Here is a 21357-nt window from a genome sequence, read left to right as displayed (position 1 = left end):
ACTATTTGATGTGCCAACATCATCCTGAATCCTCTTTAACCTGCATCATCTCAGCAAAAAGAAAAAGCAAGATCCAGATGTGAAAGTAAGTAGCAGATATGAGCAGGACTGATATAACAACTGTACTGGGTGCTTTTTACACAGTAGGTAAACAGGCACTAGGGCTATGGTCTGGTCTATCCTCAACTTCTTGTGTTCCCAGCTCTTGGGAAGACCCTAAAATTTCCATTACCCTCAAGCTGCCCATCAGCTTGCACAAATGCAGGAAAATATCTTCTGCTCTGTATGCCCTCACAGGCACTGGTAGGGCAGAAGACTGCTCTCAGGGTTGTCCCTTCAGAAAGAAGAGATGCTCTGTAACATGCAGGAATGTCCCTGGTCGCTCACAGCTACATAGGGCAGGTCTTGCCAGCCATGTACCCTCCGGATGTGGGTCTCACCTTCTCCCTTTGCACAGGAAGGCAGCAATAGCAGCTTAAAGCAGCTGGGCCGGGAGGAGAAGTTGAGGTCAGGTCCAACTCAGAGCTCTTGATGTTGCTGCTGCAATAGAGGAAGGCAGCTGCCTCTGGCAGAAAATTCACTGAACTGCAGAAAGTTTCTCCCACCTCTGTGTTAGAAGGGTTTGCAAGAGGTGTTGAGGCAGCAGCAGGGGAGGATGCCCACCAGTGAGAGCTAGAGAAGTGAAAGACTTTGCAAAGAAGGCTCTGCACGTTTATGCTACCCTAACACCACCAGGTTACAGCCCTTGTGGGGAAGCCTTGGGTCATCACAGCCACACTCCAACAGCAATCAATGAAAGCTACACAACAGCAATCAATGAAACCTCTAAAAGGAAGGAGATATCCCCTAGCAGAGATGCTCAGCAACACCAGGGAAAGGCCACTGTCTTGCGAGCTTGGGCAAATGGGTTCCAGCGCCTGTCCCAAAGCACTCATACAGGAGATGCAGGACAAAGCTGTGGGGATGCAAAAATCATTCCCATCTCTTGCGCTTCAGCTGATGGAGTTTTGATTTAGAGGGCTCATACTGTGAATCTGCAGGGGAGAGAGCTGGGGCTGTCCTCTTGCCTACCACCCTTTGGCTTTGTCCTGAATTTTTGTGACTCCCCTTCTAGAGCACCTGAGTGTTTGCATACCCAAAAAAAAAGCCTGGCTGCCCGAGGGTGGTAGGGCACTGAGAGGCAGTGACTGTACTGTTGCGCTTGTCTGCAATCCTGCTGCTGGAACCTAGGCAGCAGCTGAACCTTTTCCTCTGGCCACCGTCTTTGCTTTACAATTTGGGAAATGTGTCATGGCCTGCATGAGGAAGATGTATTTCTCACACACCTTTCATTACTGGCCTATTTGTGCGAAAGATTTCACCTTGCAGATTGCAGGGAGCACAATTAAACTTGTAAATCCCATCCGAAGAAGATTAGTGGTTTAAAATAATTTTATTTTTGTTTTGTTCTGCCTTATTCTAGGGAATAAGCCCAAGGTACAAGTGTGGTAACACTACAGAGGCAGATGCTTACAGATATTAAATTTCTAAAATAAAAGATAATCTGCTTTCTGCTTCTTCCCAGGTAAGGAGGAAGAGGCAGGGAAAGAGAAGAGGGAGAGAAGAGGGAGCAGAAGGGATTGTCAGTTTTGTAGAACTGTCCAGGCCATAATAAATGCACAGGTTGAAAGAAATAATGAAGAAATGGGTTCCTTGGGTGTAAGAATTGTGCAATTATACTGCATGCAGTAATATATTTGAAAACTTAAAATATGGTGATATCTTGTACGGAAAAACAGATCAGAGATAGAAGTTTAAGAAAACAATTGCATTTATCTATCAATATTTCTATATATAAAAAAGATATTTCTCTATATATACACATGTATAGATGTGTGTTTATTTGTGTTTATTTGTGTGTATGTGCAAGTCCATATACACATGTATATGTACATAGATATATGAATCAGTAACCGTTCACATATAAACCAGTTACCAAGCTGGTACAGTAACTGGGAGGTCAACCCCTGCCATATGCTCAAGAGCAGTAACCACACCGGCACATCAGTTGCCTAAAGTATTCAAAAACTTCCCTCAGGGGGACGTTGTGAGTGCCATCTGGGTTTTTTAGCAGCCTCTGGTCATGCAAAACTAGCCAGTGCTGTTTGCTTTAGATATCGCCTGAGTTACAGGATGCTTGAGAAATTACCCCTGTTTGTGTCTCTCTCCATCCTGTTCCTGCAGAACAGCCAGCTCCTCAGCCCACAGGTCAGGGCTCTGCTGAGAGCAGACACCACCCTGGCCTGTGGTTTAACAGGCAGCAGGTCCACAGAAAGCTTTGACATAGGACACTTACCACTCTCTCAGCTCACACTCACTAGTTTTTCCACTCTTCAGCTTTTTTCCTGGTAACTATTCCTCCACCCGTTCCTACAGGTCTCATTCATTCCTGTAAGTGTTATTTCTTGACACCCAGAGCGTCATTTATAGGGCTACAGCTTCCAAACCCTTCTAGGCAAGAAGCTGCAGGCCCTGGTAACAGATGGGGTGTCAAGATCATACCTAGATATTAATTCACATTGATTTCACAAAAACATGAGGACAGCATTTATTTCTTTATTGCTTATCCAATTATTCAATTGGCTCTTTTTGGGCTGAAAGACTCATTCAGACATGTCAACTGGGAGCCAGTCCCTGGTGTGACATCTTAAACTTGGATACCATTTCCCTCCACAGAGCAGGTTCCTACTAGTGCAGTGAGCCCTGTCCCTGCTCACAAAGCCAATTCACTCTGCTGAGATGAGGGAAGGAGCAGTCAAGTGTCTGGAGTTCAGAAACATAAACAGTTCCTTTCAGTACTGAATATGAGAGGTGGAAAATATGTTTCTAAGGCACCTCTCTGTGCTGCTTCAGGCAACGTGGGAGTTTGCTGGTAAATTCCACCACCCTATCATGAAGCAGGCAGGGCAGGATGTGCTAAGGGAAAGGGAGGAGGATGCTAAAAAAGACCCTAAAAAGCAAGAACACTAAAAGCAAAATCAAGTAGTTGTTTCCACTTTTTCTGTCATAAAATGTTGCACAAACAGTCCATCTCTGTAGATGCCCTTCTGGGAGGATTTCTCACCTGTCCAGGATGATCGTTTTTGACCTGTAGTTCTACAGGACTGTACCAACAAAGGACGACTGTGAGGACCTTGTGTGCAGAGAGGAGTGCTTGTCCAGGCTGCATCCACTGAAAGCTCTGTAGTCTTTGCAGATCAATAGAAAACATGCAGATTTTCTGAAAGCTTCACAGAGATGCTTCTTGAACTTCTCACCCACAAAGACATAGATGACCGGGTTGAGGCAGCAGTGGATGAAGGAGAGCGCCTCAGCCAGCTCCACAGTTAGATCTAGCCTTTGGCTTGTCTGGCAGTCATCAATGATGTACATGTTCCTCAGAGAGTCCAAAAAGAGCACAACGTTTATGGGAGTCCAGAAGAGGAAAAACACAATTACAACAACAAAAACCAGTTTTATTGCTTTGTACTTGTTCTGGGTATGGCACTTCTTCAGGTTTTTCAAGATGCTGTGGTAGCAGAAAATGAGGACACCAACAGGGATCAACCACCCCAGGATGTTGACTTCAAAATTACTGAAAGTCTTCCAGCCATTGCCACCAGGATAGTGAGGGATGCACTTAATCTGGTTATTGTCATTTACTTCCTGGTAAAAAATTAAGTCTGGCATTGATGCCAAAATGGCAATTACCCAAAGGACCAGGCTGGTGATAACCCCATGGGCAGCTGTCCGAATCTTTAGAGCATAGACAGACTGGACTATGGCCAAGTACCTGTCGATGCTCATGATGGTTATAAAGAAGACGCTACTGTAGAAACCAATGAAATAAGCTGAGCTGATGATCTTACACATAGCATTTCCAAAAGTCCATTGACTCATGATGGAGTATTGAACCAAGAAGGGGAGGGAGAAAACAAAGAGAAGGTCAGAGATGGCAAGGTTCAGCAGATACACGTCAGTCATAGTCTTGATTTTCTTGAAAACTGTTAGAACCCAAATCACCAAAGCATTTCCCACAAGGCCTGCCACAAACAGTAGGGAGTACAGCACTGGAAAAAAGGTAGATGAAAGTGCTGGAATATTTTCAGGATCACAGATGACGCCCAGGTCTGGGTAGTAGAAGCTGGATTCATAGGCTGCAGGAGAGTTAGATGTTGGTAATGTGTAACCCACCTGTTCAAGGGCAAAAAAGTTTATAAGACCCAAATCCTATATTACCCTCTTAGTAAATATACTAGGCACAAGTCAGCTCATGCTAAGCCACATGAAGGCAAAACAGCTGTGCTGCAGCTGTGGTACAGGATGCAAACAAGGGATGAACATGAGTGACTGGTCCTCCCTTGCAAGATCTGGGATGAGGTTCTTGCACCTGAGGGGCAAGGAGATCAGAATGCAGCTGACTCTCCTGACTCCTTGTGGAGGCATGCCCCATCCCTGAGTCGAGGTGGGGCACTGGGACCAGAGACAGGGAGCATCCCCAAACCAGCAGTGAAATAAGCATGGCCAGGGGGCTGAGAGTCCCTGGTATGGGTTTTGGGGTCCTATTTCATCTTTCATTCTGAAAGGTGAAAGGGAGCAGGGCTCAGGGAGAAACTGACATGTAAATGTTCATCTCCTAACAGCTTCATTTTCTGTTAGCTGAGTGCCAAAAATAGCCCTTCACGGGACAAGTTACTTTTGCAGAGGATTCCTACACAATTTAAGCAGTTTTTCAGCTGTAAAGGCACCACCACTTACAGGTCACCAGTGAGTGCTGCATATTACACACTCTTTAGCCACCCCAGGCGAGATCAACAGTGGCAGCTCTGGCCCACGGGGTGACTTCCCAAAGAGCAGATGGGGCTTTCTGCCTCTTCTTCCCTCCTTCGCAGCTTTGACTTCTCTGCAACCACCATATCCCTATGACAGCAAAGAGCTAAAGAAGATGGATGGCAGCACATACTCCAGTCAGGATATCCTCCATAGGACACTCCTAGCACTACCTCTGCCCTCAAGGACAGCCTTCTTCCACAAGCTCATCAGCCAAAGATATTTTCACTCAATCTTTTTAACAACAATCACACTTATTTCTTCTAAATCCTTGTCATCTCTTTCAATGCTATATGTCCCCATAGACAAAACTGGACCTCTAAGATGGGCTATACTGGCCTCAGCTTGCAGGGGAGCAACCTGATGGAGACTGACTCACCAACATGTCCTCAGAGCCACCTCTGCCCAGTTGGTATGTCAAGTTCCTCTCCATAATCCAACACTGTGTCTAAAAGAGAGCAAAAAAATTGTCTTTATATGACATATTTTTAAGAAGCAGGCATACCTTCACTTATATAGGCTGGAAGTATTTACCTTAGTTTATGCTGCAATGCCAAGTCACAGGCAAGGTCCTCACCACTGCAGTGCACAGTCCTAAAATATCTTTTCCTCTGTGTGACATGTGTTTCTCTGTGTGACATGTGTACTTGACACTTAGAAAAACGGAAACATTTCAGGTTTATCTTCTGAATTATCAGTAGGCTTTTTCACTTTGGGCGTTTATATGAACGTCAGTGGAAGAGATTTGCAATTTCCCCCACACGTCTTTGAAGTGTCCCCGTCTCTCACCTGGGTGCCCCCGTCCCACCTGCTGCCCCTGTTCTGCAGTTGCTCTGGCTGGGAGAGAGAAAGTAGCACTGCCTGTCCTCTGCTCCAAGAACTTTTGGTGAAGATGTCTGAGGGGAATGGTCCAATGCTGCCAGTAGCCCACAGTGGTAAAGGGCACCATGTTTGCTTTAACATTTCTCCTTGGAAGGCATTTTCCCACCACAATCACCCAAGCACAGGCAGAAATACCAAAGGGAAATGATCACAGAATCATAGTCATTTAGGTTGGAAAAGATGTTTAAGATCATCGAGTCCAACTGTAATCTGAATGCTGCCAAGTCCATATCACCCTTTCTTCTGAAAATATGCACACTGCAGGACAGTCTCACTGACAAATAAAGCCCTGAACAGCACTGTATTTCCACCAACTCTACCAAGTACCCACTGCCACCACATCCTGACCTAACACGGTTTCTATCCCATAGCTGTCTCTGATTTTCCCCACAACACAAGATACATGGGAAAGACAAGTGCTGCTGACCAGTAAGTAACATCTGAAGTGTGTGTTATCTCCTTAAATACTGCTGCTCCTCACTATAGCCTGGTGCCATTACTGAAATTCAGGCAAATCTCATCATTTTTTTGTTTGTTTTGAACAAACAGTACCTCACTGGGCATCAGTCCATAGATGTGCTGCTAAAGATCCCCATTTGGAACAGGCTCTTGTCTCTCCCAAATTCTTCGAATGTCCACCTGCATTCACCATTGCTCCAAAGGCAGAGGGATAAATATCTGTGAAACAAGAAAATATACAACTATTGCACATGTGGTGGTGACTGGCTTTCTTTGTCCGCAGTCAGCAGAGGGATATTGGTCAAAGTTTTATGCATGAGTCAAGCCATGGTATTAACTCTTACTATGGGTATTGTAAGACTCTTAACATGGGTATTAACTCTTAAAATACCTAAAACTAGAAATCAAAATTACTTTGTCACAGGAGTTACTGACAGTGTTGAAGCTGAATCTCCACTACCCATATGCAAGTTTAATAGAGCACTCACAAATGTGTTAGTGTTGGTGGCAGAGAATATACCCAGGAATCATTCAGTGTGGAAAAAGATGTGTCCACCAAATGGGAATTTGGCAGTTCTGTGCCTCTCATCTCCTAAACAGACATGACAGGTTGCTCGAGCATGACGAACAAGCAGCCCCAGCAGCCCTGAGACTGCCAGGGAGCTGTGAAATGTCCAGGCATCTCCCAGTGAAGCAGGAATAGAGGCTCACAAGCCACCCAGCGCAGTAGCTGGGACTGAGGGTGACACCTCAGACATTCACACCACACATGTTATGCTTGGGGGACGAGTTTCACTGAGCCTGAGTGGGAGAGGAGCAAGCTGCCTGTAACATTTGCACAGAGCCTGTGACAGGACATCCTCTGGTGCCTGCGCTGGTCAGCACAGTCGCAGTAGCACAAAACACCCCCAGCCAGAGAAACCAAAGTGCACCTCTGCTTGCAGCTTGCCAAGCTCCATGCCGGGCTCTTCCTATGGGGAAAGCACTGACCAGAGGAGACAGGATGTCAACATGCATCAGTGACGGCAGGGGCGCAGGCCACTGGCACTTCATTCACAGGGGAAAGACAAGGCCCAATGCCCTTCTCTAGGAGACCTTGGCTGTGTCCTGCATGGTAGTGGGAAGCCCTGTCTGCAGGAAGCCCAAGAACAAGGAAAATTTGCCACCAACCCCATCAGGAAGGCCATCAGTGCCCCAGTCCTTTCAAAGAGCGGTGCCAGCGGGAAAGGAGAAAGAGCATGAGCAGGAGGAGGACGAGGAGGAAGGTGCCCAGGAGAAGCAGAGAGGGGTGCAGTTGCAGTTGTCCTCGGGTAGCCACCCTGTGAACAGGATGTGCCTGAGTGCTGGTGCTGCTCCCATTGGCATCATGTGTCAGCCTTGGATGGGATGCTCTGCTTTCACCTGGCTTTCACTCTGCCCACTCCTTGGCTTCACAGGGGCAGTTTCAGTGTTATAGCACACGGAAAATAAATGGTGTCATGAGAGAAACTTAACCTGTTCCTCCTGAACATACCCTCAGCAGAAAACATCCCACAGGCACTGTAGAGCCAAACTATTCCAGTTGCAGCATGGCAATATAGGTTCACCTGGGAACCCTTTTGGCTTGGATCAAAAGCTTGAAAATGTCTTTTGTAACCCATAACCCCAAATTTGGCACCTTAAGCACCTGAGGGGTGCTTGGCTGCAGCAGTGCAGAGAGAAGGGTGGTGCTGGTGACCACGGTGACCTGCAGATCCCCATAAAGCCCTGTGGGATCCTCCTATGGAAGATGTCCTCACAGCACAGTGTATGCAGGGAATGTGTTCCACCTTGATGGTCACAGCCAGGTGGATTGCATCAGTGTCACCTCAGAGGTGATATTTGTCAGACTGCCATTTGGACCAGCTGAGAGGTCTTCAGTCACTCCATGGCCCCAGCCCTGTTGGCTCTAACATGGCAATGGGCTTACTGATGAGTGCTGCCACTGTAAATGTTTTGGGGTTTGGGAGAGAAGCATCTCTCCTTCACTGGAAGTGCCTCAAAGTAGTGTTTGGCTCTGCAGAGAAGTTTGTTTCCCTCAGTAGAGTCAGTAACACTTTGGCTTTCAGTTCCTGTTTCTCAGGAACGGGGATATTTGGAACCATGATGAGACCACAGTGTGAGGCAAGTGAGCAGAAGAGACCAGGGATTCAGAGTCATCCTATACCTAAATCAAACAGTGGCTGGGCTCCCCAGATGCACCCACCCCTGAGCAGGGACCAGTCTGGACCCAGCTTAGTTTTGCCTCCCCATCTCTTTACTGAAGAATAAATGTGCACACCACTGGTGGCTGGAAAGCCACCACAGCTGATTTGTCTCCTTGCATCTCTCCAGGACAGCAACCTGAAGGGGTGTGGCTCCCTCTGCTGGGCTTTCCTGCAGAAGTGAGGCACATCCCTGCAGAGATGTGTGTGATCAGCGGTGCTGCTTCACCTCCTTATTCATCAGGAGGCGTATTTTAAGGGAGAAAACTCTTCCAGGTCCACAGCAAGACAAGAACCCGGAGACTGCCAGGGTATCATGCTGGATGAGTTCTTTCTATGGATGTGTGCCATTTGGCCACTGTTGGTGCAGCCCGTTTTGCTTAGAAGACCACAAAAATGTCCACTGTCGCTTCACCCAAAGACATGGACGGATAGGATCCAACCACACATTCTCAGCTCTATACAGAAACATTTCAAATGCCTCACGTGAGTTTGGCAGCATTATTAGAGTTGTTAAGCTTACTCCTCTAAACAATCTACTTACCCAGTCCCACCCCAGCACAGACAGAAACATGCCAAAAGAAACAGCCAAAGCAGCTTTTCCAAAATGACACATATCTCCCAGCCAGCTTCCTTATATAATCAATTATATAATCAGTGGTGATGTATTGGGTTTACATTGCAAGGTTTTGGTAGTAAGAGGGCTGCAGGAGTCCCTTATTTAAGAAGCTGCCAGGATCTGCTCCCATATCGGTAGTACCCAGTTCCAGCCAACTCCAAGATGGCTCTTCTGCCGGCCAAAGCTGAGCCCATTAGTGATACTGGCAATGCCTCTATGATTCAGAAACACTGCGCAACAGCAGCTGTGAGTGAGTGAGAATATGTGAGAGAAACAGCCTTGTGGAATGCATAGCCAGTGAAGATTGGAGAGCAAGGAGGTGCTCCAGGTTCTGGAGCAGAGATTCCCCTGCAGCCCGTGGAGAAGACCATGATGACACATGTTGTCCCTGTGGAAGTCCACAGTGGAACAGGATGTTAGGTAGGGAAAGAAGCACCAGGAAGGATGGGGGTGAGCTGATCTGATCCTCTTTTTCGTGAGCTAGCAGGAAAATCAGTTAATGAAATATAAGGCAGTTGCTCCCCTGAGAAGAGTACTGCATAACAAGAGGGGAGTTTGCAAAAGGGAAGAGAGCCTCTAGTGAAGGGCTTTTACCAGCCTGCGTGTTACATTTTCTTAGAGAAATATATTCCCTCTTTCTTCAGGGGCTGCCGTGTGGCAAAGTGAGCACACAACAGGAAGTGGTTTGTGCATGTGGCTACTGCTGTGCCCAGGGAATTCTTTCTAGGAACAGCCCAACTAGTTGAAGCGTAACGTTCTGGATATGCTGTTCCTTACTTGCTCAGGCCACGGCAAGTAGGCCAGATTCTCAGAAAAGCAGTTTGTCAAAGCCATCGCTTGCTCCTCCCAGCCTCCTCCAGCTTCGTTGATAAGCAGTGTCTGCTTCTGCAGGCACAGTGAAGCTGCACAGTCTCAGGACTGGCACAGGTCTAATATTGAAACGCTTCTTTTCTGTGCCTCACTTCTCCAATGCTCTGGAAACCCAGTCCTCCTCTGCTCCAGGCCCAGGATGTGGAAGACCAGGTGGAAACACTAACAGTAACGGTAAGGAAGCATCAGGGAAGCAGCTCAGGCTTCTGAACGAAACAATCTCCACCAGAAGCTGGTTTTGTGGGGGAGTGGGGGGTGTGACATGGAAGGAAGACATGGGAAGCTGCTGGTTATGAACCACTGCTTCCCACTGCCCGTGTCTGGCAGCGTGTTGTGGGGTTCAGCTGTGGGATACAGTCTACAGTTCTGGAATACATTGTACAGTTCTGGAATAGAGTGTACAGCTGCTGGAACGCAGTGTACAGCTGCTGGAACCTAGTACAGTCCTGGTGTCCCCAACATAAGACAGACATGGAATGGTTGCAGCAAGTCCAGAGGAGGGCCACAAAGTTGATAAGAGGACAGGCGTACCTCCCCTACAGAGACAGGGTGAGAAAGCTGGGCTGTTCAGCCTGGTGAAGGTTCTGTGGAGGCCTCATAGCAACTTTCCAGTATCTGAAGGGGGCCTACAGGGAAGCCAGAGAGGGACTCTTCATCAGGAACTGTAGCGATAGGACAAGGAGTAACGGGTACAAATTGAAAGAGGGGAAATTTTTGTTAAATATTTGGAAGAAATCCATTACTGTGAGAGTGGCGAGACACTGGAATAGGTTGCCCGGGAGGCTGTGGATGGCTCAGCCCTTCCAGTGTTCAAAGCCACATGGCCTTGAGCAACCTGGGCTAGTGGGAGGTTGGGCCTGGATGATCTTTTTAAGGTCCATTCCAACCCCTTAACATTCTGTGATTCTGTGGTTCTACGATTCTAAACTGAACGGCCGAGAGAAGCGACAAAACCGCGACCCCAGGCTGCGGGGAGCCGGCCAGGGCCGGGTGGCCGCCGCTCGCCGCCGGGACCGTGCCGGGGTGCCCCAGCGGGCCGAGGCCGCGGCGAGCGAAGGGTTACGAGCCCCGCATGCGCCGGGCGGGAGCGGGGCCGGAGCGGGGCTGGCGGCGCTGGAGGGGCGTCACTGCCGCCCTTCGCGCTCACTGGCTGCGGGCGGCGCGGGAATGCCGGGCCGGGACGCTGAGGTACGGCCGGGCCGGGCCGGGCCGGGCCGCTGCGCCGGGCCCTCCTCGCCAGCTCTGCCCAGGAGAGCCCCGAGGCAGCGCCCGGGCGGGAGGCGGCGGGAGACTCGTTGCCTCCAGCCCCGCCCTCCTCCATCACGTTCCGCGGCCGCCCGGCTCTCGTTCCGCTGCCGCGGGGCAGCGGGAGGCACGGCAGGGGAGGGGAGGGACGCGCGGGCCCAGCCCCGTATCGGAGGGTCTGGGCGGTGAGGGGTGTTCGGACCACGGGGGGGGACCATTGCTGGCTTTGAGCGTGTCCGTCCGGACACCGCCGTGCTGCAGCTTCTGATCTGTCTGCTGTGCCCAGGGCCGCAGAAACTCGTTGTCCATTAAACAAAACAGTTATATGTTCATATAAACACAAACAAACAAACAAACAAAAAACACAAAATCTTCACGCTGCCGTGTGGTTTGTATCTCCTGCCTTATCGTTACCCGAGAAGTGCCGGCAGGCGGCAGCCGGCGTGGGTAAGGAAAGGCGGGAGACACAGCTCAGCCGAGCAGGCCGTGCTGTGCTTCGGGCGCGTTTGAGCCAGGTTTGGGTCGAGGCCAGTCTTAAGAGAGAGCCCCACTAGTGCCCGTGGCAGTGCGGGACGTTGGTGTGCACAGTGGGGAGGAAGGGTAGGAGGTGCTGCCAGCAGAGGTGGATGGGGCTGGGGCAAAGGTACGGGTTGGAGGTGGGAGGGGGGCACCCGTTTCCTTTGTCGTGGCAAGTGGTAACCAAATAGCTGCTAGTACGTTCGGTGTTCAGAAAACTCTTTCCAACTACCGAACTGCAAGGAGATTCTGGAACAGTCTCCCCCAAAAAAACCCACAAATAAAATGTAAACAGCATCAGAAAAGGCCTGGCAAAGTTTTCTGTGCCCTAAACAGCCATCCTTAGCATCTGGGGTCAGCTTGTCTTGCTTTCCTATAACATGCAATATAGCAGCTGCAATATTTCTTTTTGTGCCAGTCTTAATTAAAGGGCCTTTTAAATTTCTGTTCTTCCTCTTCCAGATGCATCCAGTCCTAAAGGCCTTTGTGTGTGGCTCCATCAGTGGCACTTGTTCCACTCTGCTCTTCCAACCCCTTGACCTGCTGAAAACCCGCCTCCAAACACTGCAGCCTGCTGTGAATGGGTGAGAGGGTGGGGAGTGTGTATGGATGGGGGGCATGGGGGTGCTCTTCCCTAGGCTTCTACCTTATTTGCTGGCTGGAGTTTGGAGTTCAGGTTTGTAATTCGGGAGCTCAGAGTGTTCTTGAAAGAGGAGGTATGTTTTTATACCATGGAGAAGGATTGATATTTTGCTTCAGAAGAGAGAAGGTGTCTGCAGTTGTGAACACTACTTTAATATATTTAATAATTAATATTACATATACTGTAATAATGTGTAACCTCAGCATTTGTTTCTTCTCATCTGGGAGACTGGTTTGCTGGAGTGGCTGCTGTGCAGTTTCATGGGGTGTCCTCTGCCTCAAAAATCCAGTGCAGTTATCCTAGGATAACTTTTCCATACATGCAGCTGCTCCCATTTGCTTCGTGTATGCCTATATCTGGTGCGGCTAACAAAGGGATGCTAATGAGAGTGGGCTCTAGTGTGTGTTACAAATGGTGAGAAACAGAAGGTAACTGAGAAGCCCTGGAAAGAGAGACCAAGAAAAGCAGGCTGAGCTGAGAAAGAGCATCTCAGAATAATGCACAGAGATAGGCATGAAAGGGGATGGCCGTGATATATATCTGCGAGGTAGCAGGAGCAGGTCATCTCTGCATTTCCTGTCCTGTCTTTCTTTCAGGTCTGGTCGTGCTGGGATGGTAAGGCTGCTCTTTAGGGTTGTTCGTACTGAGAGTATTCTGGGGCTCTGGAAAGGTGTCTCTCCAGTAAGTGGCTGTTTTAACCCTGACTTCTAAAAATAAATGGATGAATAAATTTACTGTTTATTACTATGTCTGCCTGGATTTAAATAGCCAGTTCTTGTACAGTTATGAATGAAACCACATGATTTAGATTATATCCAATTTTAAGGAGTTAATGTTGTGAATTCCACTGATTTGGTTAGGACAGTCCCTGTGGTTTTGCAGTCCTGAGCAGCTGAACACTTGACTACTTTTGCAAATGTGGGATGGCAACTGCACAAACTTCCTTTTGGTTTGGAATATCTTGTTCCTAGAAGCTACCATTGAGGAATGCATTAAATCCTGGCATCATCTGAATCATTTGTCTCTCAGTGCCATAAATAATTTTTACCTTATCTTTTTTCCTTGGCATGTTAGCTTTACTGATTTTTTTGTTTTCTGCAAAGCCTTCTGTCAAGTTTAACAGTCTCAAAAATGTTATGTAGTACATTTTGTCTTACGTAAGCTTTTTCTTTCTTCACCTGCTTCTGTTTCTTCTGAAGTCCTTTGCAAGATGTATTCCCGGGGTTGGGATTTACTTCAGCACTTTGTACATGATGAAGCAAAAGTTCCTAGTGGACCGTTCACCCACAGCCCTGGAGTCTGTCTTTCTGGGTGCCACTGCACGTGCAGTTTCTGGGATTTGCATGTTGCCGGTGACTGTAGTGAAGACCCGATATGAGGTATGACTTTCCAGTTAGTTCCCTGTTAATGGGGTCACACATCTTCCTTGGGATGAAAAATAAGTTCTTCTGTCTGGAGAAGGTTACTGCCACTGGGGTACAGGCAGGGATGTAGACCTGTTTTCATCCTGGTTCACACATTGTGCAGGAGATGCGATGCACTAATACTTAGGCAAGAAGGGTAAATGACACAAAATTCACCCTGAGATTTTTAAGTTTCAGTTGTATAGGTTGTATGTGTAGCATCTTTCATGTTTTACCTTCCTGAAAGATTGTTTTAAAGGCTGAGGCAGGTGAAACCCAGTTTTTGCCTTGAGTTGTCCTCTGTGCTGTCACCTTGGGCATCACGCTTGAATGCATACTACCATTTCTTTGGATAGCCTCAGGGTGTGTATAGGGCTCCTTGAGCTGTGCCTGGCACATGGGTTACTGACCTTCGTGCACCCTTGCAGAGTGGAAGATTTGGCTATGGGAGTGTATATGGAGCTCTGAAGAATATCTATCAGACGGAAGGGGCTCGTGGCATGTTCAGTGGGCTCACCGCAACGCTGCTGCGGGATGCCCCCTTCTCTGGCATCTACCTGATGTTCTACACACAGACCAAAAAACTCACACTGCAGGGTAAGGATGAATGTTGGAGGCTGGGATGGAAAATATTTCTCCTCTCGGATCTTGCCCTGCAGCTGACAGCCTGCATGCTCTGCTTATTTCCCTCCGCCTCAGGAGTTAAATTAGTCTCTTGCAGGGCTTTAGGTGAGACATCCACATTTTCCTGTGGAGAACTGTAGACCTATAGCTGAGGTCAGTGCAGAAGTGGCCCTAAATTGACTGATGTCTTAATGAGGGCTGATGCAATAAGGTGGGTTAGTGAACAGTTGAAAGAGAGTGCATCTTCAGCATTGCTTGCTGCTTCTGCTTGTCTTGCATACTGCTCTGTTTCCACTAAACTGGGGCTTCTCTGATGTTAGAACTGACTGGGGCAACATCTGTACAGTCTTGTCTTTTCTAAGTTTCTGTCAAATTCAGTTCCCCAGCAAATGAGGCTTTTTCATAGTGCAAACTTTTGACTAGTAGCTGCTTTTCCCCCTGAAAGGATTTTACTATGTTGATTTAATCATTCAGTAGCTTTCTCTTCGTCACACAGCATGAATGTTCCTGGCCTGTTTTCTGTCTGAGTGCATTCCCTTTGTTCTTGTTGCAGACCAGTTGGATCCAGTGCTCATGCCCTTGCTGAATTTTGGCTGTGGGATCTTTGCGGGAATCTTGGCCTCGCTGGCAACGCAGCCTGCTGATGTCATCAAAACACACATGCAGCTGACCCCTCAAAAGTACCACAGGACAAGCCAGGCCATTGCCTTCATCTACAAGGTGAGGTGAATCCCTTCTAATACATGCAATCGTAGCCTCATTTCTGATCCCCTTGCTCAAAGCACAGGTATTCTGGGGACGTTTGTGCCTTTTAAAGGCTGTGAACAAGTGTCACTGCTTGATATGCTCTTGCAGTCAGGCTAATCAGTGTCAGCATTTTCAGATCCTGAAGAGGGGGTCATGCTGTGGGAAACCAAGACTATAGTATGTAGTCTGAAATTATGGTTTCGGATACAAACCAGATACAAAATAATTCTTTGCCCTTTAGATGCTAGAAGAGAAATAAATGCCCAGATCTGTATCCCAAGAATAGGATGGAGATGTACTCAAAGCCCACCTTTACCTTCCTGCCCTCAGAAGGGCAGATCTTGACAGGTTTGCTTTGTTTCCATATTGAACTCTATTCCTAAACAGGAATCTATTTATTTGTGTATGTATTTTTATGTAACTCTTTTCTCATATCAGAAGGTTTTTCTACTTCAGTACTTATAAATCTCAGTTTTTACAGAACAGCTAAATGATTTTTGTGAATATGAAGCTCTAAAACAAAGACAATTTTCCTGAAGTGTCTTGAAACCATTACCATGCCTTCTCTATGTTGGACTTTCCCCAGCTATTATCTCCATCCTGTCTTTCCATTCTCCTCTCACTGCTCTTCCTGCTTTCTTGCAGGAAAGAGCAATTGTGCAGTGCTACAGGTTCATTCTAAACATTAAATGCTAGTTAAGCCTGGGTCTTGCAGAAACTGATCTGGGTCTGAGCTGAAATACATCCTGTGCTCTTCCATATAATAAATGATGAGAAACTGAAGCACTAGAGGCAGACTGTGATGACTTGCTTTTTGTGTATCTCCTGTTGCAGGACTTTGGGTTGGTTGGCTTTTTCCGAGGTGGTGTGCCCCGTGCCCTCAGGCGCACTCTGATGGCAGCAATGGCATGGACGGTGTATGAACAGATGATGGAAAAAATGGGCTTGAAGTCTTGACTGAGTTGCACGAGAAATGACCAGCTTCACTCCTTCTCCCGCTTGCTGTGATCAACTGGCACTAGGAAGTTCCCAGTTCCACAGAGGAATAAGCCTTGCTCAGCCAGGAGGAAGAAAGCCCTGCTGAGACAGGGGATTAGGCCTTTTGGCAAGAAGAGGAAAGGAAAGATTGAACCTTTGCATTGTTTGATCAATGTGTTCCAGAAGGACTGCACATGCAGAGTGCCATGGGAAATGGCAGGGTTTCAGCTATTTTTAAAAATAGCTCTGTGCTCGCCACCTTTATGCAGTGAGACATTCCTAGAATGGAAGTGTTTGAGGAGAAAACCTGCCAGTCTGTTCCTTGCTAGTGTGGCCTGTAAGGCCACAGTGAGCCACTTCTGATATAGAACCTCCTTCCTCATATGCTTTGATCTCACAGGGGAACATTGCAGGCCCCAGTGGGGGACTGGATGTGTCTCTTAATGCTTATATTGCAAGAGTGGGTGGAAGAGAAATGAAGTGCTGAAGGAAAGCTAGAAACATGGTCTCTGACATCACTTCTGTACTGTGCGTGATAGCAGAGAGAGTAACTGGAACCTCCTTGCTGTGTTTTGTGTTATTATGTGATTGAGCATCTTCACACTCTTGAAATGTGTTTCTGCCTCTACAGCAGTGTTTGCACTGGAATTAAGAAGCATAAGGCACTTTAGAATTGATTGCTACCAAAGTTCTACTTGTTCTCTGAAAAAAAAAAATTCCAGCTGGTTTAACAATAGCAGGAATGCTCAAGTGGGTTTTGTTGTGCATTTCTTTTTTATCCAGTTGTCATAGAGACTTACTTGCTTCCCACTACTCATTTGTTAATCCCTGATCAGCACCCTCAGTGCGAACTGGTCCTCTGATGTAGCTTTGAGGGTCATGGCTCATAATGCATAAAGGTATGATGGAAGCAGATATAGATACTGGCACTTCAAAGTTCCCTTAAAAGCAGCTGCTGATTGCATGTGGAGTATGTTTGGGTTTGCAAAGAAAAGGCTGCTCTTTCTGTAAGATTTCTCCAAAGTTTGAGCCCTGTGAGTGCTTGGTAGAGAACTTTGCTTCTCCTTGGGCTCCACAGACACCCCTCACATTTTCCCTGCTGATCATTTTCTCTTTTTGGGTAGTCCATATTTGAGTATCCCTGAGTTCAGGCTTAGAGATAAATACACATTTTCCGTCCACTGTGCCTTCTTACTCTTTCCTGCTGTGTTACACAGACCTCAACAGTGTGTGCTGTCCAAAGTTGGGTACAACCTGCTTCACTTGTGCCTCTGTGGTGGGTTGGATCTCTTGTACCTTTGGTAGCATAGCCATGAAGCTGGCATGGAAGTGTGCATCCTGTTCTGTAGTGTACCTTGTAGAAAATTTAGCTTTGGTTTTTCTTAAATGTTTAGGGATATTACAATTCACTTAAAAACCACAGCATTTGTCTCTAAATACAAAGACATGGCACCGTAGCTGTATGAACAATCAGTGCTAGCTACCTGTTGTTCATAAATTTTAGAGTGTCATTTGGACAATCACTGCCTGCCCTGGCAACCAGCACAAGAGTAGAGGGGATGCAGATTGTTAGAGGTGTTGTTTACCAGATTTCAACTCCAAAAAGGTTTGATAACTGGTGTGAAAGTTGAGTAAAGTGTAAGGGGACAGGCTGGAGGCTTGCAAGGTGTTGCCTGTTTTCATTCTGAGCCCATTTGGGAGGGGACACTACACAGTGCAGGAGTCTCCAAGAAGGGTGGTGGCAGGTCCTGTGTGCATATGTCTATGTGTTGATAATAGAGCACTGCGTCAAGTCATTCCACGTTGTGATTGACAAGCTGTCAGATTCCCTCATGTGGCACATTATTTATCAAATCCTTTCTTTTGCTGTCCCTCCTACTCTTAGTGACCTGAACTTGTGAGACTGCGTGAAACCATGGTAACTGCTCATCCTGCTTGTTTGTTATCCTGGGCACTACTGGCACAAAGTGCTGGAGAGCCAAGGCTAGGATTGCTGACCTGGCGGAATAAGGTGGCAATTACACGAGATTACTCATTTGTCTTTTATTCCCCTATGCATGGGATCAAAACAACATTGTGCTGGAAGCCTGAATGTAGCTGGGGCTTTCTAAATCTGGTGTGTGAGTTGGATCTGTTGATCTCCTGGGCAGTGGTAGTCAAGGGCGGGAGAGGGGGTTGCCTTCAAGGTGCTTTGCACGTATTTCAGTTCCTGATTTAGCCATGGCAAAGCAGTATGCAGCTTGTGCAGACAGAAACTTAAGCTCTTAAAAATGAGTCAAGTGATCCACGGAATGCCAGATGATAAATCTGGAATTAAGTAACATCCTCATTAGAAACCTGAAATTGGAACATTTTTTTGGCTTTTATGCACCGTACTCCTGCCTGGTCAAATAACAAAGAACTAGAGAATTTACTCCCACACGCAGTGTTTTAAAGTCTACTGTTTGTCTTAGACCTGGATTCAGGCCTAAAGCAGTGTTTGCTTTTTCTTTGGGAAAGTTCTTCCATTCCCCTTTGTAGAGAAATGAGGTGATGCTTTGATGTTGGAGTAGAGTGAAAAACTATGTGCTTTAGACTTGTGAATTAGCCTGAGCTCCTTTGAGTATAAGAAACAGTGAATCTAAACTGCACTGTGTTTCGTCTACCATTGGTGCTGCAAATCCAAAACCTTACCTACCTGTGAGCTGGGGAGAATGAATTCTGCAATGCAAGTTTGTTGTTTGTTTTTCTTTATTATTTTTTTGTCAGGTCTCTTATGGGGAAAGGGAGAGCCTGAAGTTCTGCTTCACTCTTTTTTGAAAGCTTTATCACATAGGCAAGCACAAGACTATTTCTCAGCTCTGATCCTTACTATCCTTCACCCTTTTCCCCTCTTCACTTTCTGTTTCTAAAGTGATTTATTGAAGTTACTTTTTGATAGCTATAGCAAGTCAAGGCAAAAAAAGAGTGCAGACTCGAAGTTTAGATATATTGCCCTTGGAGTTCAGTGCTTCTACTTAACAGCAAATAGTCACTGTACAAGCTAAATGCAAAGTAAATTAAATAAAAGATCTGGGCACAGGTGTTTAATCACCTATATGCATGGTGCCAGCAATTCAGCACTAACAATCCTATCAGATAATCACTTCCAAAGCCATCTTAGGTTGGATTCCAGAGACAGTGGTGTGATCCCTTCTATGTATGGCAGGATCCCAGTTGAATCCCTCTTGGATCACCTCTGATGCTGACAATACACTCTTTAATGAATGTGATTGTCTCTGCTTGCCACTGCAGCTGTGGCATAAGAGCATAACTGGCTAACAAGTTGAGGCAGGCTGTATTTAAGTGAGTTGTAAGGACACGAGAAATAGTCTGATTATGCTTTAAAAACGTCATGTTTCCATTCTTCCTGTGTGATGATTTTTTTTTTCCCCTTGCACTGTTTTAAACAGAACTGGAACCTTGGAACATGGCATGGCTTTAAGTATTGTGAGTGCTTATGTGTCAATATAAAATATTTATATGAGAAGGCGTATTATATGTTTTATTAAAAACTGGTTGCCAAAATGAATGATGTCTTCTCTTCAGTGTTTCTTTTAAAAAAAAACCAAACCAAACCAAACCAAAACAAAAAAAAAACCCAAAAAACCCAAAACAAACAAACAAACAAACATGGGAAAACCAACAAAACAACAACAACAAAAAAACCAAGCCCCAAACCAATCAATCGCACAAGGAATGGAATGGAAGAGAGGCTTAAGACGGCAAAAGGAGCTTCCCAAGAGAACAGATCTGTTGCATGTCTTCAGAGCCCATAGAAGGCAATGAATATTCTCTTCTTCTGTGATATATAATATGCACAGGCTGTGCTAGTACAACCTAAATTGCTTTTTAAATGGAAAAAACACACAGCAATGGGGAATCTTGTCTTTTGCACAGCTTCCTTTGCCTGCCTGCTGTGTGTAAAGATGGATGGGAGTTGAATCTCCATACTAGCTGGTGAAATACCTGCCTTTAGGATGGTGGGGTTTTAATCCTTCTGGGGAGAGACTGTTTTCAACCTCCAACTAACCAGGTCTTTGCTACTGAGACAGTCTGATCTCAACAGGGGACCAGAAATTGTCTCCTGCAAGGCATAATGCATGGCGATGATGGACTGCTGGGACCTCCTTTTGCTGTCACATTATGGTCCTGGGATTCAGTAGCAGGCATGTTGTGCTCAGCAAAACATTGATGTTGTTGATACTGAGATGTACATCTTCTGCACGTGAAGATCCCAAACCTCTTTTCAGGTGTTGGTTAGGTGATACATTCTCACGTGGAACAACTTTTGTGGAGAGTTATCTGTGTGTAACAGACTTGTGAGACAGTCCTGACGTGCAGCCTTGTGTCAGCTGGATCTGAACTACTTGTGCAGGTACCTGATAGCAATTGAGGTATGGGCTGGGACAGTGCCTGCTTTAAACACAGGGCTCCCCAGAGCTCTCCCGCTGTCTTGGAGAACCACCTGTTTGTGCTGCTGACAGCTGCCCCAGCTGTGAGAAGAGATATCAGACAAGCTCCCTAGCCCTCTTGGGACGGTAGAGGGTGGGAAAGACTGCATGTTTAAAGGCACTGTCATTGCAGCAAAACATTGAGTTATGGATCTCCCTTTCACATATAAAACAGGTGAACACTTTGCTTGCTTTTTAAATTTTTAATGTATTATGTCCCCTGCATAACCACTGACACCAGAACTAAGCAGAAGGCATTCCTCATCTCACACAGACACACACATACACATGTAAATATTTTTATTATGTAAATCCTTTAAAATGTCAGATTGTAGCTTTAGTTTACTTTGGCAGTAATATGGGTGTGGAATTCTGCTGCTAGGACACCTAATTTTTTTTTTTTTTTTTTTTTTTGCCTTGTTCCTGGTCAGTAATATTGTGCAAATAATGACCCGGGGGACAGGGCACAACCTCCTCCACGCCCCCTGCATGCCCCTCCGCGCCCGGCGGACAGAGGGGCGGGGGGTCCCGCTGCCCACAAAAGAACCGCACCCGCGGGGCTCTTCTCGCTGCCTGTGGCTGCCGTACGGAGCTATGAACAGGCAGTGCCCGAGTTCTGCTGCCCCGCGAATCCAGCTACAAGGCTGATTCTGACAGTTCTGATTTTCCGTCTCCTGCGCGCGTCTCACTACATTGCAGGGCTCCCAAAGCTCGATCTAAAGCTTGGCAATACGGCAACAAAGCTCCCCGAGCGTGTGCCGCAGTCTGTGTAAGACTGACAACAAAGGATGTGTAGCCCCCGTTTAAATGACTTGGCATGCTCTCCTCG

General features: G+C 46.8%; 2 protein-coding genes across 3 annotated transcripts; one reads left to right on the top strand and one right to left on the bottom strand.

Annotated features, from left to right (window-relative positions):
• Positions 1 to 3135: 3135 nt before the first annotated feature.
• LOC126640945 (C-C chemokine receptor type 8-like) lies at positions 3136 to 5281 on the bottom strand. The gene is made up of 2 exons (XM_050317186.1): positions 5228 to 5281; positions 3136 to 4212 (listed from the first exon to the last, which is right to left on the bottom strand). The coding sequence occupies exons 1-2, from the start codon at positions 5279 to 5281 to the stop codon at positions 3136 to 3138; spliced, it is 1131 nt and encodes a 376-aa protein (XP_050173143.1).
• A 4656-nt stretch (positions 5282 to 9937) lies between these two features.
• Positions 9938 to 19606, top strand: SLC25A38 (solute carrier family 25 member 38). 2 transcript variants are annotated; one of them, XM_050333670.1, is made up of 7 exons: positions 9938 to 10074; positions 12124 to 12245; positions 12901 to 12985; positions 13504 to 13683; positions 14136 to 14304; positions 14885 to 15051; positions 15913 to 19606. In XM_050333670.1, the coding sequence occupies exons 1-7, from the start codon at positions 10000 to 10002 to the stop codon at positions 16033 to 16035; spliced, it is 921 nt and encodes a 306-aa protein (XP_050189627.1). In that variant the 5' UTR covers positions 9938 to 9999; the 3' UTR covers positions 16036 to 19606. The 2 variants fall into 2 exon arrangements, with proteins under 2 accessions (XP_050189627.1, XP_050189637.1); XM_050333680.1 differs by lacking the exon at positions 9938 to 10074 and adding an exon at positions 11014 to 11088.
• Positions 19607 to 21357: the final 1751 nt, after the last annotated feature.

This window comes from Myiozetetes cayanensis, unplaced genomic scaffold, assembly GCF_022539395.1.
Source record: "Myiozetetes cayanensis isolate MyiCay16 unplaced genomic scaffold, myiCay2020 scf1, whole genome shotgun sequence".
NCBI lineage: Eukaryota > Metazoa > Chordata > Aves > Passeriformes > Tyrannidae > Myiozetetes > Myiozetetes cayanensis.
The sequence above is the reverse complement of the archived record's forward strand: the minus strand, read 5'-3'. Positions and strand labels throughout refer to the sequence as shown.

Excerpts from the sequence above, each read along its gene's own strand:
- LOC126640945 (XM_050317186.1), bottom strand. The coding sequence starts at position 5,281 with ATGGAGAGGAACTTGACATACCAACTGGGCAGAGGTGGCTCTGAGGAC. Across the intron at positions 4,213-5,227 it reads GTGGCTCTGAGGACATGTTG|GTGGGTTACACATTACCAAC; the intron begins GTGAGTCAGTCT and ends GCCCTTGAACAG.
- SLC25A38 (XM_050333670.1), top strand. The coding sequence starts at position 10,000 with ATGCTCTGGAAACCCAGTCCTCCTCTGCTCCAGGCCCAGGATGTGGAA. Across the intron at positions 12,246-12,900 it reads CTGCAGCCTGCTGTGAATGG|GTCTGGTCGTGCTGGGATGG; the intron begins GTGAGAGGGTGG and ends TCTTTCTTTCAG. Across the intron at positions 13,684-14,135 it reads TAGTGAAGACCCGATATGAG|AGTGGAAGATTTGGCTATGG; the intron begins GTATGACTTTCC and ends GCACCCTTGCAG.